The sequence below is a fragment of the Ahaetulla prasina genome, chromosome 2, assembly GCF_028640845.1.
Source record: "Ahaetulla prasina isolate Xishuangbanna chromosome 2, ASM2864084v1, whole genome shotgun sequence".
Taxonomy (NCBI): Eukaryota; Metazoa; Chordata; class Lepidosauria; order Squamata; family Colubridae; genus Ahaetulla; species Ahaetulla prasina.
Genome location: NC_080540.1, coordinates 91,745,547 through 91,770,676, shown reverse-complemented (window position 1 = coordinate 91,770,676; position 25,130 = coordinate 91,745,547). Strand labels below are relative to the sequence as shown.

Sequence of the window (25,130 nt, the reverse complement as noted above, 5' to 3'; positions counted from 1 at the left end):
GGGAGGGCATTACGAAAAAAATCAGTACAATTGTGGAGGCTACGGCCTATGTGGAGGAACACAAAGCCTTCCTGGAATCAGATGATCCAGGAATTGAAGAAGGGAGGTTATAGATCATGGGGCTGAGCGGCTGCCGCTGTTGCGGCCCTGGAGTTGGGTCAGGCTGAACCCAGAGTTCTGAGATCCAAAACTAGGAAGTGATAAAGATATTTGGGATTGTGTTGGTTTTCCTTATTCTCTTTTGTACGATATTCTGATTATTCTTGACTCTTCTTTATTACGTATTTAAAATTTGCAAACTTAGCTACTTCGTGTCACCTGCTTGCCTTATGGCTGTTGTATGTGTTAAAAAATTTGAGTAAAATTCTTATTTTAGATAAGAAAAATGAAAATTTACCATACCTGATATGTATTTGTATAAACCTTTTTTGACTAATAAAAACTTTTTGAATAAAAAAAAAAAAAAAAAAAAAAAAAAAAGATAAGAAGAGCTCACTGAAAACCGCAAAACAACATTGTCTCTGTTCTGACATTTTTAAATATTTTGGAACCCAGATACAACAGGAAGGCAAAAGAGCATGCGCAGGTTGCTCAAATGTACCAAAGCTTGACAAACCAACACAGTGTACAGTACTAGTAGTCTTTGCATTTACACAAGCTCAATATCACTAGCAATATGCAAACACATATTTGAGTTACCTTCATGCAAAGAAAGACACAGCAGTGGTTAGGCTTATTCGGTCAATCTATATCAGGGGTGTCAAACTCAAGGCCCATGGGTCAGATCTGGCCCGTAGAGTGCTTAGATCTGGCTTGCAAGGCTGCCCTGGAAAGAATGAAGGACCGGCCCGCGATGCCTCTGCCAGCGAAAATGGGCACCCAAGCTCTGTTTTCACTGACGAGGGTTGCAGGAGGCCGTTGCAGCCGAAAACTGAGCTCGGGAGCTCGTTTTCACTGGCAGAGCACTTAGGCCACCACAGGCACCAATATTAGTGATGTGCTGGCCATGCCGTATTCCCCCCTCTCCCCGCTGAGGTCAAACACAACCCTGATGTGGCCCTCAATGAAATCAAGTTTGATACCCCTGGTCTATATGTAATTTCAGTTATCTATCACACTTAGGGCTCATGTTTGGTTTAAACTAAAAGCATCCAGAGGGGACTGGGGAAAGGGATGATGCACTGATATAAATGAACTCTGACCTTTTGTACATAAGTTGCATGAAAGATTAGTGCAGAGAGTGTGACAGCTTTTGTCATTTTGCTGAAAGTTCTGGATCCTGTGGATGCCTCCGGTTTAAACCATATTGTCATAACTTAATTTTGGGACAGTTGTATATCATTTCCTTATAGCAATTTATATGAAATTTAAATATTTCTACATTCTTAGGCTCTCATTGTTTGAATAGTGCCAAAACATCAAAAAATACCAAGTAATTTGCTGAAGAATTTGTCTAAAATTAGGAAATAAAGTGTAATGGACGAGTCCTAAAAAACTTTATTTTCCTCACAGAGGCTGTCACTAGAGATGTGCAAAATTATTCAGTTGCAAACTTCGTGTAACAGAACACAATGGTTTCAAGAGCTAGCTTTGAGGGTTTTGACTGTTCAGAGCAGTATAACTGGGCAATAGTTTTGTGTTGTAATTAAGTTCTTTTCTCCAGCCATTTTCCAGTCTAGCCAGTCATGTCCTAGCTATTAATGCTTTAGACGCAGGGTGGGGGGTGGGGATACAATTAAACACATGATCAGACAGAAGAAACCTGCTCAAAGCTTCATGCCTGGCAGCTTACCAAGCTTCTGCCATTAAAAAAAACACAGCGACTTTGCTATGGGGAAATAGAGTTCATGTAGGAGAGAGCGAGCTCTGATTTATTTTGCAGATAAGTATTGCAAAGGTATATGTGTGCCTATACTTTATACAGAAATGTTCATATTAGTAGTCTTGACGTATAGGCAGTGTTTTGGTTTGTTGAATCTTGATGTACATGGGTGTGCTGTGTGTACTTTGATATCTTGCAAAGTTAATGATATGTGTTCAATTATTTCTGCAGCCAGCAATTGGAATAACAAAGTTGCTTTTGTTATGCTTACATGTGGTATAAGGCTATGGAAGGAAAGAAAGGAGGAAGGAATAGTAGCTGTTAAAATCAGATAAAGGGATTATTCAAAAAAAAAAAAAACCCAAATCACAGTGCAGATTAATTAATTGAAAGACATTTTAAAGAGTTGTGCACTTTCAGTACTTTATTAACTGAAGAGGTTTATTTAAAGAACTTGAAAAGACAGGTGTCAGATTTGATAGTAATTTAATCTAATTTTTCAGTTAGATAAGAGAAATATTTCCATTGTTTCCCGCAGGAATTTATGCTATTAATAATATTGAGTAGGCCCAGTTTTCTGCAAGTTTTAATAGTAGTAGGTAGCATTCAGCACATAAATCTGTTCCATCTACTCTGGAACCACGAGGGAACAGAAACAAGTCCCAAAGTTTCATTATTTCATATGGTCAGAATACTTAAAAATAGAAGACTCGTGCTGCTAAGGATTTTATTCCAATTTTGCAGTAACTTGAGTGTCAGTGTCTATATCTGAAGTTGGGCACACTTTGGGGCTGTTGCTGGTGTACTATGCAACAGGAGTATTTGATCTAAGAACTTTTAGGTTATCAGTATTTCCCAGACTATATATAACTGTGATGATCCAGGTGAGATGATGGAGACGCGTCTTGTCGAAGTTGTTTGGGATGAGTTTGATTCTGTGGCTCTCGAGGACGTAGACAGGCTACTGGGGAGGTTACATGCCACCACATGTTTACTGGACCCGTGTCCCTCCTGGCTGGTGCTGGCCACTCAGGAGGTGACACGAGGCTGGCTCCGGGGAATTATAAATGCTTCATTGTTGGAGGGGGTTTTCCCCGCCGCCTTGAAAGAGGCGGTGGTGAGACCCCTCCTCAAGAAGCCTTCCCTGGACCCAGCTATTTTGGGAAATTATCGTCCAGTCTCCAACCTTCGCTTTGTGGCGAAGGTTGTAGAGAGTGTGGTGGCATGGCAGCTTCCCCAGTACCTGGATGAAGCTGTCTATCTAGACCCGTTCCAGTCCGGCTTCCAGTCCAGATATAGTACGGAGACAGCTTTGGTCGCGTTGGTGGATGACCTCTGGAGGGCCAGGGATAGGGGTTGTTCCTCTGCCCTGGTCCTGTTAGATCTCTCAGCGGCTTTTGATACCATCGACCATGGTATCCTGCTGCACCGGTTGGAGAGCTTGGGAGTGGGAGGCATCGTTTATCGATGGTTCTCCTCCTATCTCTCTGACCGGTTGCAGACGGTGTTGACAGGAGGGCAGAGATCGACCGCGAGGCGTCTTACTTGTGGGGTGCCTCAGAGGTCGATTCTCTCGCCTCTCCTGTTCAACATCTATATGAAGCCATTGGGCAAGGTCATCAGTGGCTTTGGGGTGAGTTACCAGCTGTACGCTGACGATACACAGCTATACTTTTCCACCCCGGGCCACCCCAACGAAGCTGTCGAAGTGCTATCCCGGTGCCTGGAAGCCGTACGGGTCTGGATGAGGAGAAACAGACTCAAGCTCAATCCCTCCAAGACGGAGTGGCTGTGGATGCCGGCACCCCGGTACAGTCAGCTGCAACCGCATTGGCCCCAACAGAAAGGGTGCGCAACTTGGGTGTTCTCCTGGATGGACGGCTGTCGTTTGAAGACCATTTGGCGGCCGTCTCCAGGAGAGCTTTTTATCAGGTCTGCCTGGTTTGCCAGTTGCGCCCCTTCCTTGACCGGGATGCCTTATGCACGGTCACTCACGCTCTTGTCACTTCTCGTCTGGATTATTGCAATGCTCTCTACATGGGGCTCCCCTTGAAGTGCACTCGGAGGCTTCAGTTAGTTCAGAATGCAGCTGCGCGGGTGATTGAGGGAGCCACACGTTGCTCCCGTGTAACACCGCTCCTGCGCAGTCTGCACTGGCTACTTGTGGTCTTTCGGTTGCGCTTCAAGGTGTTGGTTACCACCTTTAAAGCGCTCCATGGCTTAGGGCCTGGGTACTTACGGGACCGCCTGCTGTTACCTTATGCCTCCCACCGACCCGTACGCTCACACAGAGAGGGTCTTCTCAGGGTGCCGTCCGCCAAGCAATGTCGGCTGGCGGCCCCCAGGGGAAGGGCCTTCTCTGTTGGAGCACCTACCCTCTGGAACGAACTTCCCCCTGGTTTGCGTCAATTACCTGACCTTCGGACCTTTCGCCGTGAATTGAAAATGCACTTGTTTATCCAAGCGGGACTGGCTTAATTTTTAAACTTTTTGAATTTTAATAATTTTAATTGGGGTATTTTTATGAATTTTATGGGTCAAATTTGACTGTTTTAAATTTTCGGCCATTTATAGAATATGTTATTTTAACTTTGGTCTTAATTTGTATATTGTACTGTTTTTATTCTGGCTGTACACCGCCCTGAGTCCTTCGGGAGAAGGACGGTATAAAAATCTAAATAATAAATAAATAAATAAAATAAATATATACAGATGATATTGCAGCAATGTCTTGGCAATATTATCTTCTGACCTTATGGCCCACAAGAAAGTGTAAAAGATACTTTGCCGTGTGAGCTAAGAAATCTGTGGGATGAATCCACACCCTCTAAGTACTTTAGGCAACCAGGAGGGAGGTGAGGGAGAATGGATTCAGGATATTATTAATGCCTCTTAGATAGAGGAAGTAAGTGAAAGAGGGGTTGGGTTGCCTGTTGTCAACCCAAGATTAAGATGACTGTCAATCGGTCATATTACTCAACTTCTTTTAGGGGAAGATTTTGATGGGGCTTCAATTGCAAATTGTTCTAGGTAAAGTGGACTGACTGGATCCCTTAGAATCAAGATTCAGACTTGGACATGAGACTAAGACTGTTCTGGCTGATGAACTTGTACAGACTTCAATGAAGAGAGTACACCTGCCTAACTCCTATTAGATAGATCTTCTAGTGTTAGGAATTAGTCTGAGTCTTCAGATTCAGAAGCTGAAGAGCTTAACCACTGACCCTGAGGCTACACTACATACAGGAATTAGTTGAAGAGATTTCTAAGAAGACATAGTGCAGCTGAATCAGCTGATCCAGAGCCTGAGTTAGGCAAACTCCTTAAACCCTTAAACCCAGTAGTGCATCCCAAATTGCGAAGAGGAGACCAAATGAAGTCACACCACACTGAAAGAAAGAAGTATGGCTCAAATTAATCAAAATGATTGTAAGGGTTATGGAAAGGAAACTTAACAATTACAACCCCTCGCCCCCTGTCAATCTGCATGCATGTGATCATATATCAGTGCTTCTTTGGATTGTCTGGATCAATTATAAAACTTGATCATTCTAGGACCACTTCTGAATTGGCCCTTTTCCCCCTCTCTGGGCTACAGTTAGTTGTCACATTTTCATTCACTAAGTAGAAAGTCAGCTGTTTGCAATGTGTTTATGCCACTACAGTTAAGGATTCATGACTACAATAAAGACCTTGAGTTTGTATCAAAGCTGGCCGTAAATGTGCAGTTGGCAGTACAAGACAGATTGAAAGTAACTCTTTTAATTGCAGTTGTTGACAATTGAAAACAAAGCATTTTATCTGATCATACAAGTTGTATAATATAGACTGTACCAGCACCATTTTAAAAATGCCCTGTAGTAATGCCTGAGAATGGCTTTTTAGCCCAGTGCAATTTGTATATGAGTTTGTGCCTTGAAAACCTCCCACACACCATTTTCAAGCTGATTTCGTTTTTACTACTGTGTTTCCCCGAAAATAAGATCCTGGCTTTTTATTATTTTTTGGAATCCTGAAATAAGAGCTTGGCCTTATTTTCAGGGAGGTCTTTTTCTGAGACGCATGGAGCAAGACGGGGCTCCTCTTGCCACCTTACCTGATTTCCAGCTCTGTCTCCCTAACCCTGACCAGAGGAAATGGTGGAGACTGGCTGCTCATGTGGTTAAATATTTTCGGGGAGGGCTTATTTTTGGGGAGGTGGGCCTTATTTTAGCACATTTGCTCAAAAGCCCAATTGGGCTTATTATCAGGGGATGTCTTATTTTGGGGGAAACAGGGTGTCTAGTTCAGTAACAAAATGGGTTACATCTCCATACCTTCATTGTTTAATTATAGTGAGATTATCAACCATTTCAAGTTGAAATTAACACTGACAGGGAAGCTGGTCACTCATTATGCAAATGACTGTGGCTTCCTGTCACAAAAATTGAAGTGGAATGAAATAGCTGGGATGGACCAGTTGCAGATAAGATTGACAGACAGGATCCTGGCTGAGTTGGCCAGAGTAAAGTGCCCGATCTCTCTGATCCACTTATACCTTTGTATTGATGGATGCTTCCAACAATTCAGAGGATTATCCCATCCAGGTCTCCCTTGGATGCATTCTCCTTTTAGATCCCAAAGATCCGTTTGAAAAATTCATTCAAATGATCAGAAGCTGGTCTCATTTATAACTGGAAAATAAACTATATGCAGGAACATGCCTATATGCCGTATGTACATCAAAGAAATCACATTCTACTATGTTTGAATATAGCTGACTAGATGGGCTCCTAGATCAGGAAACTGGGGCCCTTCAACTACCATATTTTTGGAGTATAAGATGTACCTTTTCCCCCCCAAAAAGAGGGTGAAAATCTGGGTGCGTTTTATACTCTGAATGTAGTTCTGCCCAGCCTCTCAAACAGAGGTTTCAGAGGCTGAAAAAAGCCTCTGAAAGGAAGCTTCAGAAAAAAGCCTCCGAAACAGAGCTTCAGGAAAAAAAAAAGCCTCTGAAACAAAGCTTCAGAAAAAAAGCCTTCAAACAGAGCTTCAGAAAAAAAGACTCAGAAACGAAGCTTCAGGAAAAAAAGCCCCTGAAACAGAGCTTCAGAAAAGAAAGGTTTTTTTTGAAAAGGAGTTTCAGAAGTTTCAGAGGCTGGAAAAAAAGCAAGGCACAGAGCTCACAACCAAGGAACCTGTTGTTAAAATTCACCTCTGGGAACAGCTGATTGCAGGTATTCCGGGAGGCCGATCCACTCGCCAATCAGCTGTTTTCTTTTTTTCCTCCCCAAAAACTAAGGTGCATCTTATACTCTGAAAAATACAGTAGGTCCATTTGATCCTGTCTGTAAAGATGTAAATTCTCGACTTCTTCAACCTACCAACTCTGAAAAAGTGGTATACCCCAGGCAGAAAGGTTTCCATGAACTAAATCTGGGGTAGTCAACCTTTTTATACCTACCGCCCACTTTTGTATCTCTATTAGTAGTAAAATTTTCTAACTGCCCACCAGTTCCACAGTAATGCGCTGTGTATCATCACTTGCGCATGCCTCTTGCGCATCATGGATTGGGGTTGGGGGGGGGGCACCGGCTACCAGCTCTGCTTGTCTGTTACAGGACTGAGGTGAGGGAGACAGAACATGGCTGTGTGTGGGGGAGATGCGCGAGCTATTCTGGGATGAGGCTGTTTTGTTTGTGGTCGCACTATAGCGCCATTTAGTTTCACTTACGTAATGTGAACTAAACTTATGCGCGGGCAATACAAATAGTATATTTTCAGAAATTTAAAATTGTCACAGGGAATTTTATGAAAACCTAATGAAAATGTTTTTAAATAATGCTATGATTTTTTTAAAAAAAGTCAATTAAATTAAAAAAAAGGAAAGTGCTTCAGTATCGGACAAAACCCCTACCGCCCACCATGAAAGCTGGAACGCCCACTAGTGGGTGGTAGGGACCAGGTTGACTACCACTGAACTAAATGAATCCTTCTCCACCCAGCCTATCTTCCAACATCCTAACCCTGCTAAACCATTTGCAATGGAAGCTAATGATTCTAATATCACAATAAATGTTATTTCAATTAGAAGAGAATATACGTAGCTCAGGGTAGAACTGTGGAGTCCTTGGTGCTCTCTGAGCTTGGTTGTTTACTGGCAGACATTTTATTACCTGACTAGGTAACGTCACTAAGAACTGATGATGTTATCTAGATGGGTAATGAAACATTTGCAAGCAAACAACCAAGTTAAGAGAGCTCCAAAGAATCCAAAGGTTATTTGGCTACAAGCTACAGCAAAAATACAGACCTTGCTTCCCTGTATCTAGCCTATAACTAGATAAAATTAAATTTATCAAAATAGCACTATATTGTCTGGGACAAGAAACTCTTAGCTATGTAGGTAGCCTTTGAAACTTGGAGGCATTTACTGGAATGAAACCCTGTTGAAGTTGGAATGGGTCATTGTAACCTGGAATACTTACAAGCAGCTCAGAAGTGCTACTAGCTGTTGTCAGAGACCAGCCAAGGAAATGCACAAAGCTTTTATTTCTACTACTTAGATCCCAGAAAAGTGTATCTGTTCTTCATTACTGACTTATCAAACCCAAAGTTGTTGAACAAAAGTGTCGATACTTTTTCTAAAATGGTACACTTTATACCTTCCTCATGCTTGCCAAGAAATTAACTCAATTGTCCTGAACCATATCCCCAGCTTTAAGCATTGCACAAACATTTTATTTTGGAGCATGAAATCCCTTTTACATGGGACCCAGTTTGATGTAATGGTTAAAGGCACTGGGCTGGACATCCAGGAGATTCTGTGCTGCAGTCCTGCCTCAGGCATGATCTGGGCAACTGGTCACTCTTTCAGTGCTAGAAGACTGGAAAGAGTGCTTTTTTCCATGCCAAGATTTTATACCAGTGCTTAAGTCAAGCCTTATTATGGACCATTAACCCAAAATCTTCTATATGGTAAAAAAGCTGCAGCCATGCATAAACTACTTTGCTATTAACAATATAAAATTCTATGGGCTACAAATGTAAATATAGTATACATCCACAGGAATAACATCTTATTTTGCAAACTGGCTGAACTACTTTTATATCATTTGCCTACTTTGAATCATAAGAGCCAGCCTTCGAATCTACCCAACTGGAAGTTCAAGTGATTAAGGATCAGACAAGGAAATGTACAAACATTTTGCTGACTGACACAACTTGGTCCCGCTCTTTCAGTTGGTTTGATTATCATCAGATACTATAAGTAATTGCTTTAGATCTGAAGGAACAGGTCTATGACTTGAGTGGTTTCTTGCAAACTTGCAACTTCTGCTTGAGTAAAAAAAAAACAAAAGAGGCCATGGTCATGGGAGTCTTTGCCCAGCTTTGTCTGGCACTTCTGTTATGGTAGCTTCTTATGAAGCTCTTAAGCTGTGCCTTCTGCTCCTATAATGCTTTATTTATACTGTTACAATGGGTCTGTGTTTGAAGATCATTCAGAAACTGCAGTTGGCTGAAAACATAACTTCTGGCAAAATCTAACAACTTTGGGACTATAACATCTGATGCTTCCATAACTTCAGTGGTTACTAGTAAGACTTTCAGTTCCAATGCATACTTCAGTCTTCGCCCTTTAAAATCCTTCATGATTCAGTTCTCATGTATTTTCACAGCCATCTATTACAGCAAGAATCAAACCGTTCTGTCTATTCACCCCAGGAATACTTGCTTACAATCTACAAGAAGTAAAGAGAGGTGATGTAGGAGATGTCCAGGTTGAGCCCGAAGGAGAGGTCAAACATGTCATCAATATCGAGTCCCTTCATGCCCACAAGTGATCTAAGTTCAGTCCACCTTGAAATCCATTGACTCTTATCTACCACTAGTTTGCTTTGATTGTTAGTAATTCAGATTCTTGTAGAGAGCATTAGCATATAATAAACCATTTGAACTGCCTGGATTCCTCATTTCCTGCACTTGACGAGCAGTCCTTGATCTTGGCAGTCCCAAGGTTATGGAACAAATTACTTTCACAAAGCCATTCATGTTGGTATTGGACTGCCTTTTGGGAGAAGGGTATGTTTTAATGTTTTGCCGGTTTTCAGTCAACAGTTTTCAGTTAATGTGATTTTTGTTTTGTTTTGTGGGTCTCAGGTGTTTTTGAATGTGGTGTTTTCATTACTACTTTGTAAATTACCTGGAATTTTTTGGAATCAGGTGATATTCAAATCTTTGTTATAATTACAAATGAATATATTGTATTTAACTAATTATTCGCTTTCTTATATTTTAGGAGGTTGAAACTGAGCAGTACTACAGTTTTTTCCTAGCAGAATTGAAAGAACGTGGGTACAATGGATTCTTTAGTCCAAAATCCAGAGCTAGGACAATGTCTGAACAAGAAAGAAAGCATGTTGATGGTTGTGCAATATTTTTTAAGACAGAAAAGTAAGCAAATGCTTTTTTCCTGGATCACATGCATTAACTTGCATAAATAAATCAGGTTTTCTCCTTGTAACAAAAGCTATTTCTTTAGCTTTATCTTTAGTTACTTTGCATTAAAAGGTCTTTTTATAAGTTACTGATTTAAGAATCTTGTAATACCTCAGCCGTTAACAGCAAAACTTTTCATTAATGTGGTATGAAGAAAGAGGGCTGTGGATTTTAAAGTAAGAATGTGAAATACATTTCAAATTGAGTTACCTCAAATCTGAAACACACATGTTGGGTGCAAAATGGCCCCACACAAGGTTGTGAAATACCTGTTTCAGGTATGAGATGGGCAGTTTCAAGTGTTTGGGGAATGTTGCAAACAAGAGAACAGAATTAATTTGAGCTCAAAATACTTCAGAGCGATACAAAACAGCCGGCTCTCCATTCAAGATGGAGCACTTCATATTTTAATGAGGTGTTTGGCACTTGAAACGGTTGCAGTCAAATATTTTGCACACCAGTTTCTTCAGCATTATTTTCATAAAAGCAAGGAGATTTGATTGCTATTGAAGATATAGATTCAGATATTTAGAATTGTTTAGTATACTGGTTGAAAGCAGTTTTTTTTTTTGTAGTTTGTGCTTGACATGAATGGGTATTTGTAGCTGAAAGAATATGAATATTCATCTTAGATATCCTATGTTGAACTTGAATGCTAGTGTAAGCATTCTTAAGGTGTAAAGGAATGCTTTTACATGGAAACTTTGACTGAGCTATGAATTGAGGCATCTTTGTTTGTCACCGTTAATTATTTGTACATTTATTTGTAAAATTAATAAAGGGTGGGATACAAACAAATAAATAGAAAAAAGCTCCACGATAAAGTTGCCAGGCAATTTTAAGCAGTTGTCTTCTCTTTCACTTATCTCACTCTCTCCATGCACAATATAAGACATGATGCTTAAACAGTTACAGGTTTTTAACTTACTGTCAATTTTAATAAAAACCCAGTGTGGTATACAGGTAGTCCTTGACTTATGACCACAATTGAGCCCAAAATTTCTGTTGCTAAGTAAGACATTTGTTTAGTGAATTTTGCCCCAGTTTATGAGCGTACTTCTCACATTTAAGTGAATCACTGCAGTTGTTAAGTTAGTGAAATGATTGTTAAATGAATGTGGCTTCCCCCTTTGCTTGTCTTAAAAGGTGATCACATGACTCCGGGACACTGCAGCCATCATAAATATAGGCCAGTTGCCAAGCAGTTCAATTTTGATCATGTGACCATGGGGAAGCGGCAACAGTCATAGGTGTGAAAAATGATCATAAATCACTTTTTCAGTACCATTGTAACTTTGAATGGTTACTAAACGAACTGTTGTAAATCGAGGACTACCTGTACTGGTTAAAGTGTACCAAATCAGGATCTGGAAGATCCAGTAAAGTCCATCCTTAGCCCTGGAGATTCTTTGGGTGGTTTTGGGCCAATCACATTGTCTCAATCCATTCTGTTGGAAAGTTGTGATTGTTGTTGGAAAAATGATGTGAGGAAATGTTGTGTTTGCTACTTTGAGGTCAAAGGCAGCCTATAAATCTAATAAATAAATAAGCTGTATGAAATACCTTAATATTTAAATCCTATCTGTTTTGGCAAAATGCAACAGATTTTAAAAAGAACTTTTGGTATAATAGCTACGCCAATAAATTTCCAAATCACTAAATTATATCTTACCTTGGTTTTGAAGCTATCAATATACTGAATCTTAAGTGAATTAATATATTGAGTTCATTCCGCTGCATTATATAGTACTGAAGCCCTAGCATTCACTAAGTATTACTTTGAAGGATTCACTAAAATAATTCTGTAACATTTTAAAATTCACTTGGCTCTCAAATGATGAATTCAAGATAACATTATTTGCAAAATGAAGTGCTTCTATTTTTAAAGAAGACTATATATACATCAGCTGTTACAATTAATTATAACAATTATAAATGTAGCATTTTTTTAGTTTGGACTAGACTACAATTTAGTTTGGTCTTGTTTTAGTAGGAATAAATAAAGCGTCTTCTTCAACTCCTAATGATTTCATGGATGTATCCAAGTTGTTTTCTTGGCAATAGTAAGGAACTGGTTTGCCAGTACACAACTTGTTTTTCTTTTTTTCTTTATTAACTTTATTAAGTTTGAGCAAAACCCCAGACTTCCTTGTTAAGAGAGGCTATTTACAGCATACGTTGGCATAAAACTCCTTTAAAAATTTATATAGATTGGAAATGAATGCTAGCTGACATCTCAGTGCATATGTTGATAACCTTGTTATTTGTTTCATTCTGCCAATGAATTGCTCCTTTTTGCATACTCAGAAATTCAGCCTGAGTGACCTTTACTTATATGTGGCATAAGCTATCACTTCATTGCTCTGTTTTCATTAAATACATTTTAACTATCATGTCATTGCGCTGTCTGTATTAAATAGATACTATGTTTCACTATATCATTTCTAAATTTTAAAAAGCCTGTTCTTAAATAAATAAGATGCGTCAAATATAATTGTTTTTAAAAAATGCGAAATGACGTCTTGGTTTCTGCCGTGTTCTTTTAAGGTTCACCTTGGTTCAAAAACATACTGTTGAATTTAACCAATTGGCTATGGCAAACTCCGAAGGATCTGAAGCAATGCTGAACAGAGTCATGACAAAAGACAACATTGGGGTTGCTGTGCTGTTAGAACTGCGAAAGGAGTTAATAGAAATGTCATGTAAGTTTGTTGTTAATCCAGGAGTAGATTGGACTAACTCATTTCATATATACACACACACCTTCTTTGGGAGGGAAAAATCATTCAGAAGGGCTGTAAAAACAAAACAAAAAGATGAATGACTGATCAGTGGCGCTTTGAAGCTTTCTGTGTTGTGATTGAGTTAAGAATGAAAATATATTTTATAATACTTTTCTAGTTCTAGCCCTTGCAGGTAGTCCTCATTTGATTGTGAGCAGAATTGTGAGCAGAAAATGAGTCAGTCAGTAACACAGTTTTTAAGTGAAACTGCAACTGTGTTTACATTCTTTTGCTCCCCCGCCCTTTCTAGGCCTGTAAATGTCTAGAAACTTATTTTTTTCATCATGGTTGTAATTGTGAACAGTCACTAAACAAGAAAGTCATTAAATGAGGACTACCTGTACTGCTATTTACAACATGGCTAATTGGAAGTGGGAAAAAACCCCTGTTCTTCACATATCAGAATTTCCTAGCTTTCAATATTACTAAAGGTACAAACCTTCAATTCTTGTATCAAAGAAAAATATTTTATCTGATCAAGCTACAACTGACAATCTTACCTAGTACACACAAAAAAATTAGTCTACATCTAATTTTTGCAGTACAAAAGACCCTTTGATGTCAGAAAATTGAAAGTAAAAATGTAACATGAATATTTCTGTGAGTTATTACAGCTTCTCATGTCATCTTTTCATATTTCTATGTTTTGTTAATGTCTAATGAAAATTAGATCATATGTTAAAATGGACATATATACAGTATTTCATTTAACTATGTAAGGAGGCCACTTTTGAATTGCTTTATAAAAAACGCTGATCCCTTGTACTGTTAGAGGAGAACAGATTTCTTTGATAGTACTACAACAGATTCTTTAGTTATTCACACAAAGGGGCAACTTGAATAAAAACAGTTGTAGAACAGTTTATTAGTATTTAGCCCTGCCTCTAAATAACATGGCACTTTCTTTTTTAATTGTGAAGGTATCTCTTCTGCAAGGGAGACCATTGTCTATTCATGGGAGTCGCTGTGTGACTTAGAGATCTGATATTCTCATATTTCTGTTCATGTAGGGAGCCTCCATGAAGAGAAAATATAGAAGTTACATTAGAAGATAGAGAGTTCAAGCAACAATGAGGGTCAGGTTAAAGATATGCTGCAGTCCTTTTCTATTGCTACTGGCCCTTAGAGGGTGTATAATTACTGGTTAGGCCTAAGTTCCTTTGGGGTTTTTCCATTTACAAAATTATTCCATGTTGTTTCTGATTTTCTGAGCAGACAGTACAAAGACTAAAGAATCATCTTGCCTACATAGTTATAGATAGCAGCAGCAGTTGTTTTAAAGCAACACAATTTGTGTGCAGACTATCACCATGTGGCTTTTTGTTCTTATGTTAGTAATGTAATAATGCCAACAAAAATGATATTGAGCTAATTTTTCTTTTTAAATGGTAAAATGGCTAGGTAGGCTAATGAATCCTGATTAATTTCCATTGACAATCTCAATTTAGTTGCCCAGAAGTAGGCTAGAGTGAATTAACCATTGACATTCATACAGTGCAGTTCCATTCTTGCCACATTGTAAATATTTGTTTGTTTGTTTGTTTTTAGCTGGAAAGCCACACTCTGTAATGGATAAACAGCTAATTCTGGTAGCAAATGCACACATGCACTGGGACCCAGATTATTCTGATGTGAAGTTGGTTCAGACAATGATGTTCCTTTCTGAAGTAAAGAACATAATTGACAAAGCCTCGCGGAATCTCAGGCCTAGTGCTTCGGGGGAATATGCAACAATTCCACTTGTACTGTGTGCAGATTTGAATTCCTTGCCAGATTCTGGTAAGCAGAATTAATATTCTAATTAATTATTAGAACAATTATATTACTCATTAATTTTTTGTACAGTCTAAAAGAGTTTAGATTTTATTTACTGAAATACCTCTTAAAACGTAGGATGGATTCCTTGCTGTTAATTAGGACTTCAGAAACTTCAAGCTGCTAAGGTCTTCTTGAGCACACTGTTGTGCAGAAATGATTAGTTCTGAATTCAGGTTCAGTTAGTTCTAAAGAATAAAAAAAAGGCAGAGGGTGGAGTACAAAATTAAAATGTAAGAGGTGCCCTAATAGTTGTACTGTACATGGTTCAAAATTCAAATTATGAGTAGCAAAGATCCAAAGCACTCTAAATTCTCTGCTTGACCATCACTTGTTCAGGTTCTGAGTTAAGAGGGCATTTAATTGAGAATAGGTGTGTAAAGCTTTTTATGGATTTAGCATTTTCTATTAGATTTTTGTTCCATTTTTCTTCCACAGATATTCAAGGTGACATACATAACCATTCCTCCTTCAGTTTTCCCCACAGTAATAATATTTTCAGTTAATTTGGTGACCTCAAATGACTCTCCCAAAGTGACCTAATGAGCTTCCATAGCCAAGGGTGACTTGAATCTAGGTCTCTCTAGTCTGAGTCCAGCACCTTAACTAATACATCTAATAAATTTAGTTTTAGTTCAATCTCACTACACACGCTGGAAATTTTTCTAATCTCCCATATGGAGCATAGAATAATACTGACCTTCAGTAAAGCATTAAAGTATTGGTGAAGTGGAAGAATTTTGAAGACTAAAATTGAATATGAATGCTAAGTACAGGTAGTACTTGATTTACGACTACAATTGAGCCCAACATTTCCATTGCTAAGCAAGACAGTTGTTAAATGAGTTTTGCTCCATTTTACGACCTTTTTGTCACAGCTGTTAAGGGAATCGCTACAGTTAAATTAGTAGCATGGTAACTTAACAACTGTCAGTCTGGCTTCTCTATTGATTTTGCTTGTCAGAAAGTTGCAAAAGTGATCACATAATCCTGATTCACTGCAATTGTCACAAATACCAGTTGCCAATCGTCTGAATTTTTTTTTTTTTTGCATTTATATCCCGCCCTTCTCCGAAGACTCAGGGCGGCTTACAATGTATAAGGCAATAGTCTTCATCCATTTGTATACTATATACAAAGTCAACTTATTGCCCCCCAACAATCTGGGTCCTCATTTTACCTACCTTATAAAGGATGGAAGGCTGAGTCAACCTTGGGCCTGGTGGGACTTGAACCTGCAATATTGCAAGCAGTTGCTGTTAATAATAGGCTGCATTAGCCTGTTGCGCCACCAGAGGCGCAACTTCAGTGATTATATGCCCATGGGGACGCTACATTTTTTATAAGTATAAATAACTTTTTCAATACCTTTGTAACTACAAACAGTTAGTAAATGAATGGTTGTAAGTCAAGGGCTACCAGTGGTGGAGTTAGGCTCGTTTTATTAACCTTTGGCTCACAAACATGTAGAACATCACTGTGTCTTTAATTTAATTGATTTGGTCCAAATCATATACTTAATCCTTATTGTTGTATAGAAAACAAAAACTATGATAAGCTGGTAAATATTTCCAGATTTTTAGTCAATAAAAGCAGTATAAAAATGAATGCCAGGTAATATTTTCCTTTGGCCATGATGGAGCAATAGTACTGAAATGAACAAATTTGCTTTTTTATTAATAGTTCTTTTGTTAATTTACATTGTAATAGGTGTGGTTGAATATTTGAGCACTGGTGGCGTAGAAACAAATCATAAGGATTTCAAGGAACTGAGATATAACGAAAGTCTCACTAACTTCAGTTATAATGGGAAAAATGGAACTACCAATGGAAGGATTACTCATGGTTTCAAGTTGAAGAGTGCCTATGAGAATGGTTTAATGCCTTACACAAATTACACATTTGATTTCAAGGTAAGCTTGATTTTACACAGAGATTATAACTCCTTAAAACAAATTCCCATTGCACTAATGTTGCTTTAAGGTTTATGTAGTTTAGCATGGAAAACCCAATCCAGAAACATTATGAAATGTGAGGTCAATTATGGTAGGAATTAGGGATGTACAGGCTGAGAATGTGCAGGGCTTTGGAAATTGAAAAGAAAGAAAGAAATAATTTCCTGTTGCAATTATCTAGAAGTGCCCCCTAAAGTTCTGTTATTTCATATGTATATGAAGTTTCTGGAAATGATCATCACAGGATTAGAGCTAGTTATTGGTAACATGTTGTTTATTTTTATTGTTCTGTAAATTCAGGACATCTCAGAATTGAGCATTTCCAGGTTGTTTGGGAGAACAAACTAAACCAGGTCAAGACATGTTTGTTACTGAATGTGGGAGATGGACTTAAATTTTAAAGAAACACTTATTATCAGTGGAGTGGGATGGCATTTATTCTTAAGGATCAGGGACGGCGTGAGGTTATCCTATCTGATTCATCATTGATGAAGGAATGATCATATAACATCATGTGGAACTTTTATCATTTTCAACTGATAAATCAGACCTGTCCCTGCCTGGTGAGAGAGACCTGGCTTTGGTGACTCATCTCCTATTGACCTCAAAGAAGCACTTACTGCTTATCTTGCCAGAGATGAATTTGACACTAGTGATTAATTCTGCTTTCTGTAGATATAACAGATGGCCTCAGGAGATGAAGCAAGCTCCTTTCTTATTACAGCTTAGAGGGGGCTCAGAAAATACCTGAGTTTTTATTTGCTTTTAAAAATAGGGTATAATGTTAAAAGGGGGGGGGAATTGGGGCAAAAAAACCCCACAAGTAAGGAAATGACCAAAACATGTTAGGCTACATGTAAAACCTTTTATTTCTTCAGTTTATATAGCTGTGAATCTCACTTTTATGTGACTCTAGGCAGGTTGGAATAAAACAAATAAAATGCATAAAATATTCAATATAACAAATAAATAAAATTCACAGCAGCCAGAATAATCTAACCAATCATTCACACAGCCAAGTGATAGGTCGCAAAACATGCCCAGGGCACCAGGCTAGGCTCCAAAGCCAAGATTTCAAGGCTTTATAAAAAGCAAAAAGAACCAATCTAATATGGGAGAATGATGTTCCAAATGGAGGGTCAAAAAAGGCTGTCTTGGCCTCCTCTAGCCAGTACTCCTTAGCTGAAGGTACTTAGAGTCGGGGTCCCCAACCCCAGGTCTGTGGACCGGCACCATACCGGGCATGTCAGAAACAAGGCTGCACAAACAAAGCCCCATCTATGGGATGCAGGCAACACGAAACCATGCCCCTTCCGGTCTGCGGAAAAACCTCTCTTCATGGAACTAGTCCCTGGAGCCCAAAAGATTGGGGACCACTGACCCAGAGAATGCCCTGCCCTGCCAAATTAGCCAGAACAATAAGCCCAATTTTTAAACATGTCATTAAAATTTGACCCCATGGTATAATATCAGGATTTCCATTGCATTGATAAATAGCCAGCTGGCAATCACACAACAAACACATATTGACAATCCAAAGTTGCAATTGGAGGTCACGCTGTTTTTTACAACATGAAGAGATATTGTTTGTAGCTGCTCCACGCCAAAGCTCAAAATCAGTAATTCTTGATACAGGGAGAACTTACATTTTGTGTGTACCGTATATACTCGAGTATAAGCCGAGTTTTTCAGCACGTTTTTTGTGCTGAAAAACGTCCCCTCGGCTTATACTCGGGTCTATACGGCTTATACTCGAGTTTTTTTTTTTTTTAAGCCCCTCGGCTTATACTCGAGTATATACGGCTTATACTCGAGTTTTTTTTTCTTCTTTTTTTCACATTTTACCGGACGGCGCGGGGAAGCCCTGCCGGTGCAGTGAGAGGGCGGGGCGGGGGAGCCGCCAGCCTTCTCAGCTGAGGGAGGGAGGGTTTCCCCAACCGGTAGGTGCCTCATTTCCCACCCTCGGCTTATACTCGAGTCCCCAGTTTACCCCAGTTTTTGGGGTAAAATTGGGGACCTCGGCTTATACTCGGATCGGCTTATATTCGAGTATATACGGTATGTATAATTCAAGAATATATTCCCTGTTTTAAATCACATTGATGTTTGTAACAGTACAATTACAAACTTAATGAATATTAAACCAAAATTTGATGACAATGGATCAGAACCAGATCATATGACTTAGTGTCCTGTCATCTATTTTACTCTTCTAAAACAGATAGCTAGCCAGACCACCAGTGTTCTAATGATAGGAGTTTGTTGTTAAAATGTTTAATGTTTTTGTTTTTAAACACACCTTTGTAAGCTGCCCAAAGCCAATAAATAGATGAAAGTATATTAATTTTTTGAATATATAAACTCCAGATTAGGAAATCTATTTATAGCTAATACTCTTACTTCATATTATCTCATCATTGCTTCTCTCATGTCTCTTCTCCTTTCCTATACTGATTTTGGGAAAAAAGCCCTTGGCTCAGCAAGGTTTAGATATTGGATTCTGAATAATAAGATGAACTTTTTTTCTGATGTATTGGTTCAAGGCAATATTCTTACTATGTACATTGGCTAAATTATTGGTATATCTTAAGAACTACTCAAGTGTACTATGAAAGATGTCTGACAAATGGGGAATTAGTTTAGTCTCCATTGTCTCAGCTAGAGTCCAGAACCGTGATGGTGAACCTATGGCACATGTGCCAGAGGTGGCACGCAGCACCCTCTCTGTGGGCACGTGGGCCGTCGCCCCAGTTCAGCTCTGCCTTGCATGCATGTGCGCCTCCCATCACCCAGCTGGTCTTCATGTATAGGCAGGGGGCGGTGCGTGTGCAGGTGGCTGCGTGTGCATGCAGGGGGGCAGGGCACATGCAGGGGGCGTGCACATGCGTAGGGGGGAACGTGCGGTGGCATACACATGAACGGGGGAAGGGCATGTGCAGGGTGGCTATGCACACATGCGTGGGGGTGTATGCATGCATGAGTGGCAGGGGGCATTCATGGAGGGGTGTGGGGGTGCAAGGCGCATGTGCGTGTGTGGGAGGATGGAGTTCATGCGTGGACCCACTTGTGCATGCATGGGGGGAGGGCCGCATGCATGGGGTCCACATGCGCAAACACGGGGAGGGGCGCATGCGCAGGGCCCCTGCATGGATTGCATTTTGGGTGTTCAGGCACACACATGCACATTCATGCATGCCTGCGCGTGCTTTGGGCACTCGGTCCAGAAAAGGTTAGCCATCCCTGGTCTAGAATTATCCGTAGCTAAGCAATCTGATGTTCTCCAGATGTTTAGGCCCCAACCATCGTAGCCAGGGCTATGGGATTGTATACATTTTAGTATACAATACATTTGAAAATGTCATATTCTGTCCTAAGAAGTAGAATTGGACTTCTTCTAAACCAGTGGCATGAAGATTTCTGTTCTGCCTGTGGGAGAAATAAGCCTCACTAATTCTGAATGTCTTAGTATGGATCTCACATCTTTTGAGATTAGGTGAATGTATCAAACCAATTCAGATTCTATGGCTACTCTTACATCACCTCTCCTTCTTGTCTAGACATCGTGTTTTTTTTTTATCTTTTTGAAAAAGGATATTGTAACTATTGCCATTGCCATCGATAACTATCCCACTAGTTTCACAACTGAGTTTACTGTATCTGACTTCAGTATCACCTGTGGCAACTGTAGCTTATTTTCTTCTCTCCACACCAAAATATCACACCATATTTTATGGTGCCATAAACCTGATCTTGTTTTTCTGTGAGCAACGGCCTTTCTCTCATTGTGATCTATCCTTTGATCAGAAGGCAATTAATCAAATTAATCTCCTGAAGTTGGGACCAGGGGTCATTTCTGAATACCACAAATATAAGACAATAGATCATTTTAAAATGTCCCCTTTCAAAGTCCTGTATTTCAGCCCACTCACACATGCAATGGTAGCCATTCTGATGCTGCATATGCTACACCAGGTAGCTAAGAAAGCATGGCAAAAGCCATCTTCCCTGGCTCATGGTTCCAGATATTTAAATGGTTTTTACAATTTTATACCTCTCCTATTTGGTAATTATGTGAGCTGATTTATTGCAAACATCATCTGTGGATAGAGAACTGTAAATTAAATGTTACAGGCAGAGGGGATTGGAGTGACAACCTGATAGCTACAGGCAGTGGAAACTGAAGTAGTAATGCCACATCTGATTTCAAACTATAGAAAAATGTATATTGGAATAGGCATTTTTCTATGTCTGAGGACTTTGCATAGACCAGCCATCTAAAAATACACCAATGGATATTTTAACACGAAATTAATGTGTTCATACAAACCTATAGTTTATTAATGTAAAGATATTTATGCAGTTCCTTTCTCCTTTCTTTTTTTAGGGTATTATTGATTACATCTTCTATTCTAAACCTCAGCTGAATATTCTTGGCATCTTAGGACCTTTGGATCATCATTGGCTAATAGAGAACAATATAAGTGGCTGTCCACACCCGCTCATTCCTTCTGACCACTTCTCACTTTTTGCACAACTGGAGCTGGTGCTGCCTTTCCTGCCCCCGGTAAATGGAATCCATCTGCCTAGCAGGAGGTAGTCAAGTACATTTTAGAGGACAACCTCGATGTAATTTGTAAAATTGTAAAATCTGAATATAGAGGAGTGAGGTATGGCCAACAGGGATCTTTCTTAATGATCTTAATTTTAAATCTAATAATTTGTTAAAGAAATAGTAAAAGCCAGGTGCTATCAGACACACAATTCTGAGCCCAACATGCTTTATATACTGTTAGACAGGGATTGGTGCATGGGCACCTTTCTTAGATTTGTTACCAATAATCTGTTTGTTTTATCCAATGTAATATTTCATGCCTTGAAAACAGGGAATTACTATAATAAATTCTCTTTTGCACAGATATCTGTAGCACTACTTTTTGAGGCCAGTAGTTAAAAATCAAAAGACCATTCTTCCATACTTCACTCCCTTCTTTTTCAGACTTGTTTGTTTGTAAAATATAGAATTTGAATTTAGCCTTTATTGATTGTATATGAACAACAGAAAACCTGATTTATGAGATTTTGTACTTTAAAAAAAATCAGATTTGGAAAATGATTGTATTGTAAACTAAGGCTAAATTTTTATCTGTTTCATGTGTTATAAAGGCCAGCTTGTAAAAGAAGTTGCACCAGATTTTCTCTGCTAATGATTTGCACTGTTAGGGCTTTTAGCCCATATGTACTACTTCATTTTTTTTTTTAAATTGAGAACACCGCTTTTAAATCTGAATTTGGTAAATTCATAGTTAACATGCATCCGTTTCTTTCTTTCTTTTAACTTAAAGTGGCAACTTTCACTTGTTTTTGGAACAGATAAGCTAAGCAGTGTCTGATTAGGCTTTTGTGGATGGATAGCACTCATCAGTTTGATCACTTTAGCATTTTTCCTGTCAGAAGTGGGTTGGGCAGAACATTGTGTACAGCTCTTTACTTTCTGTGTTGAGTCACCAATTTCCTATCTCCACTGTGCCTGCTTGATTTTGTTCTCAATTAGCACTGCCTGTGCATGCAGAGGGAACCTGGGCATCCTCTTTTATTTTTAAAAAAATAATGTTAACATTTTGTGAAAATTTTATGAAGATACTTTTGTATAAGCTGTGGCATCTATTTTGTTTTCCTTTTGTGAAGCGTTGGAATATCACTTTTATGAACATGCTCAAATGGTGGGTACACAAATTCTAAGCTTCTGATACCCCTGCACTGCTTCTTTCAATGTTATTGCATAATGCTGTTTCTTTCCTAGCCTCACTTCCCCACTAAATACCATCATGTGAATTCCTTTTTCAATTTAACTGTATTCCTCAGTCGCCATTCCTTGAAGATTAAGTATGCCGTCTTCTATTTTATGAAGCAGTGTAATTAGAAATGCTTTTTCAGTACAGGTTCCCTAGACAACATTTCAGATCAATCATTAAAGTGACCAAGTCCTTTTCTGTAAAGTGTCAACAAAAATAAAATTGTGTACCCACATAGTGCCATTAGTGTTTGAAAGCCGTGTGTGTGTGTATGTGTGTGTGTATATTTGTACACACACACACACATACATAATCTGTTCTAAAGGGGAATTTTATTGAATCCTTAGTAGGCATACCTTCAATATTACCTTATATAAAGAAAGAACTTGGTCAGACTGCTTTTGTTTCAACTGCAGGCAGAGAAATAAAAGCTCGCTCTTGTATTGAGATTCTGAAAATAATGACTTTTTAAAAAATAAAAATGGATCTTAATAATTGAATATTTTATAAAGAGGAAATTATCTGCACTTAGAAGTGCTTAACCATTTTGTTTTGAAGAGAACAATAAATTTGCAATGAATTCATGTTTAAAACATTTTAAAGTTTCAGTAGAAAAAGGGGAGATCTTGAATCCTTGTCTAGGACCTGATTTTTTTTTTGTTTGTCGTTGTTGTTGTGGGGTTTTTTGTTTTTTGTTTGTTTGGGGTTTTTTTTAGTTATTCAAATACCAAACATGTCCAGTTTATAATCAGTACATCGGAATGCTGGTAACAATTGATGTAGTAGATCCAATGAATAGTGATGGTTTTTTTGTTCTTTTGTTCTTTTTTTGGTTGGGGTTATTTTGTAAAAGTGTGAATAAAAGGTGTTTTACTCATCTTTCCTTAACAATGTGTTGGTAATGTATGTCATGACAATTTTCTCCGACAGTGGAACCAATTTAGCTTGTCATATTTTACAACTCTTTTGTTTCCTGATCATCTGGATTATTTAGTAGTATGTCCAGAAAGCTTTATAGAAGGGAAGCACTTATACATTTTATATTTCTTGGAAGGAGTTGATTTTTTTTTCCATTTAACTTGGAGCTTGAGTGCACTTGGTAAATCTTAAAGGTTTAAGCTTTACAAATCCATTTTCACCTTTAGTTGTTCCGTCTTAAATACATATCTGTATGAATTTATGGTAGCATATTCAGTGCTTAGAAGCCTATTCAGGTGCTCTTCTATTCTTGCCTGGGCATATTGCAGTCTCCAAGCTGCTCAAATTAATTTTCTATGTTTGGATAAGAAGATGAAGAATAAAATATTCTCAGAAACAATAGAGCCCCTTTGGCATCAGTGGACCTTTGGTCAAATCCTGCAGCAATGAATTGAAGCTCACTTTGAGGAAATAGTCTGCAACTTTACTGAATAACATTAATTGCACCAAGTGTAATACTATTTTTAAATAATTTTCTGCATCAAACAAATTCAGATATTTAATAAATACAATGCAATAAACAATGTCTTCACAAAATGCTAATTTCCAGTAACTTTAACACTTTATTTACTTAAGGTGGCTTTGGATGTTGCCATAATATATGTTCAGTATTTCTTATTAATGTAATCACATATATTAAGTCAAAAGTGTAGAGCATTGCTGGGCATGAAGTGTCCTGTCCCTGTCTCCTAATTTAAGAAAAGAACTACATACGTCTGTTTGGTTCTGAAATGTGCATACATCCAGTTGTTAACAGAACTTAAATGGAAAATATCAACGTTAGGGATTTTGAAATGTTAAGATCACCGAGAAAAATATCAAGGGTATGTGTGTAAATTATTTTGTCCCTGTTTATTTGTGGGTTGAAAACATACAAAGTCTCCATTGTAAAACTAACCATTCAAAATGCAGACTTGCACCCACTTATGTAAATCTCTGATAAAATTATATGAATTTTGCTGTGGCTTAAATATAGAATAGTAGGTTCAGATGTCAAGTTCTCACTTCATCCATAGGACAAAGAACTCAAAGACAAAATAATTGCACTACCATTTTTCAACAGAGTTAATCACTGCAAATTTCCAAGTCAAATTTACTGCTTAAGTAGTGAGTCTGTTTTATTTTCCCATCCATCCTGACACAGTATTTTCATATATGTTAACTCCTGATATACTTTTCAGTTGTGTAAGCTTCTTTAAAATGTAGTTAATCTTGGTATGTTTAAGTAGTGTCTAAATTTTAGATAGTCTCTATTCACAGTACTTCTGTATAATGTGTAATGCACTGGACTAACTCTTGTTTACCATATGTGTAACAAAAAAAAAACAAAACCAGCACATCATCTGCACTAAGCTCAAAGAATGTTGCATTTGTCCATAGGCAGCTCTTCAATATGATAAATGGGAAATTGAATATGGTCTGATGGTAAACAAGGGCTTTTACTGTTCTCTTCAGTGGAACTTTCTTCTTGGTCAAATTTTAACTAGCTAGTATTATATTTATATAC

The 25,130-nt window shown here is 38.4% G+C and overlaps 1 protein-coding gene across 4 annotated transcripts in view; it reads left to right on the top strand.

Annotated features, from left to right (window-relative positions):
• The window catches only part of CNOT6 (CCR4-NOT transcription complex subunit 6), a 62,142-nt gene extending 40,035 nt beyond the window's left edge, over positions 1–22,107 (top strand). For all 4 annotated transcript variants that reach the window (XM_058166530.1, XM_058166531.1, XM_058166533.1 and 1 more), the window contains 5 exons: positions 10,101–10,255; positions 12,848–13,002; positions 14,632–14,862; positions 16,609–16,811; positions 21,238–22,107. In XM_058166530.1, the coding sequence (XP_058022513.1) occupies positions 10,101–10,255; positions 12,848–13,002; positions 14,632–14,862; positions 16,609–16,811; positions 21,238–21,450 (957 nt within the window). In that variant the 3' untranslated portion in view covers positions 21,451–22,107. The remainder of the gene's footprint in view (positions 1–10,100; positions 10,256–12,847; positions 13,003–14,631; positions 14,863–16,608; positions 16,812–21,237) is intronic.
• Positions 22,108–25,130: the final 3,023 nt, after the last annotated feature.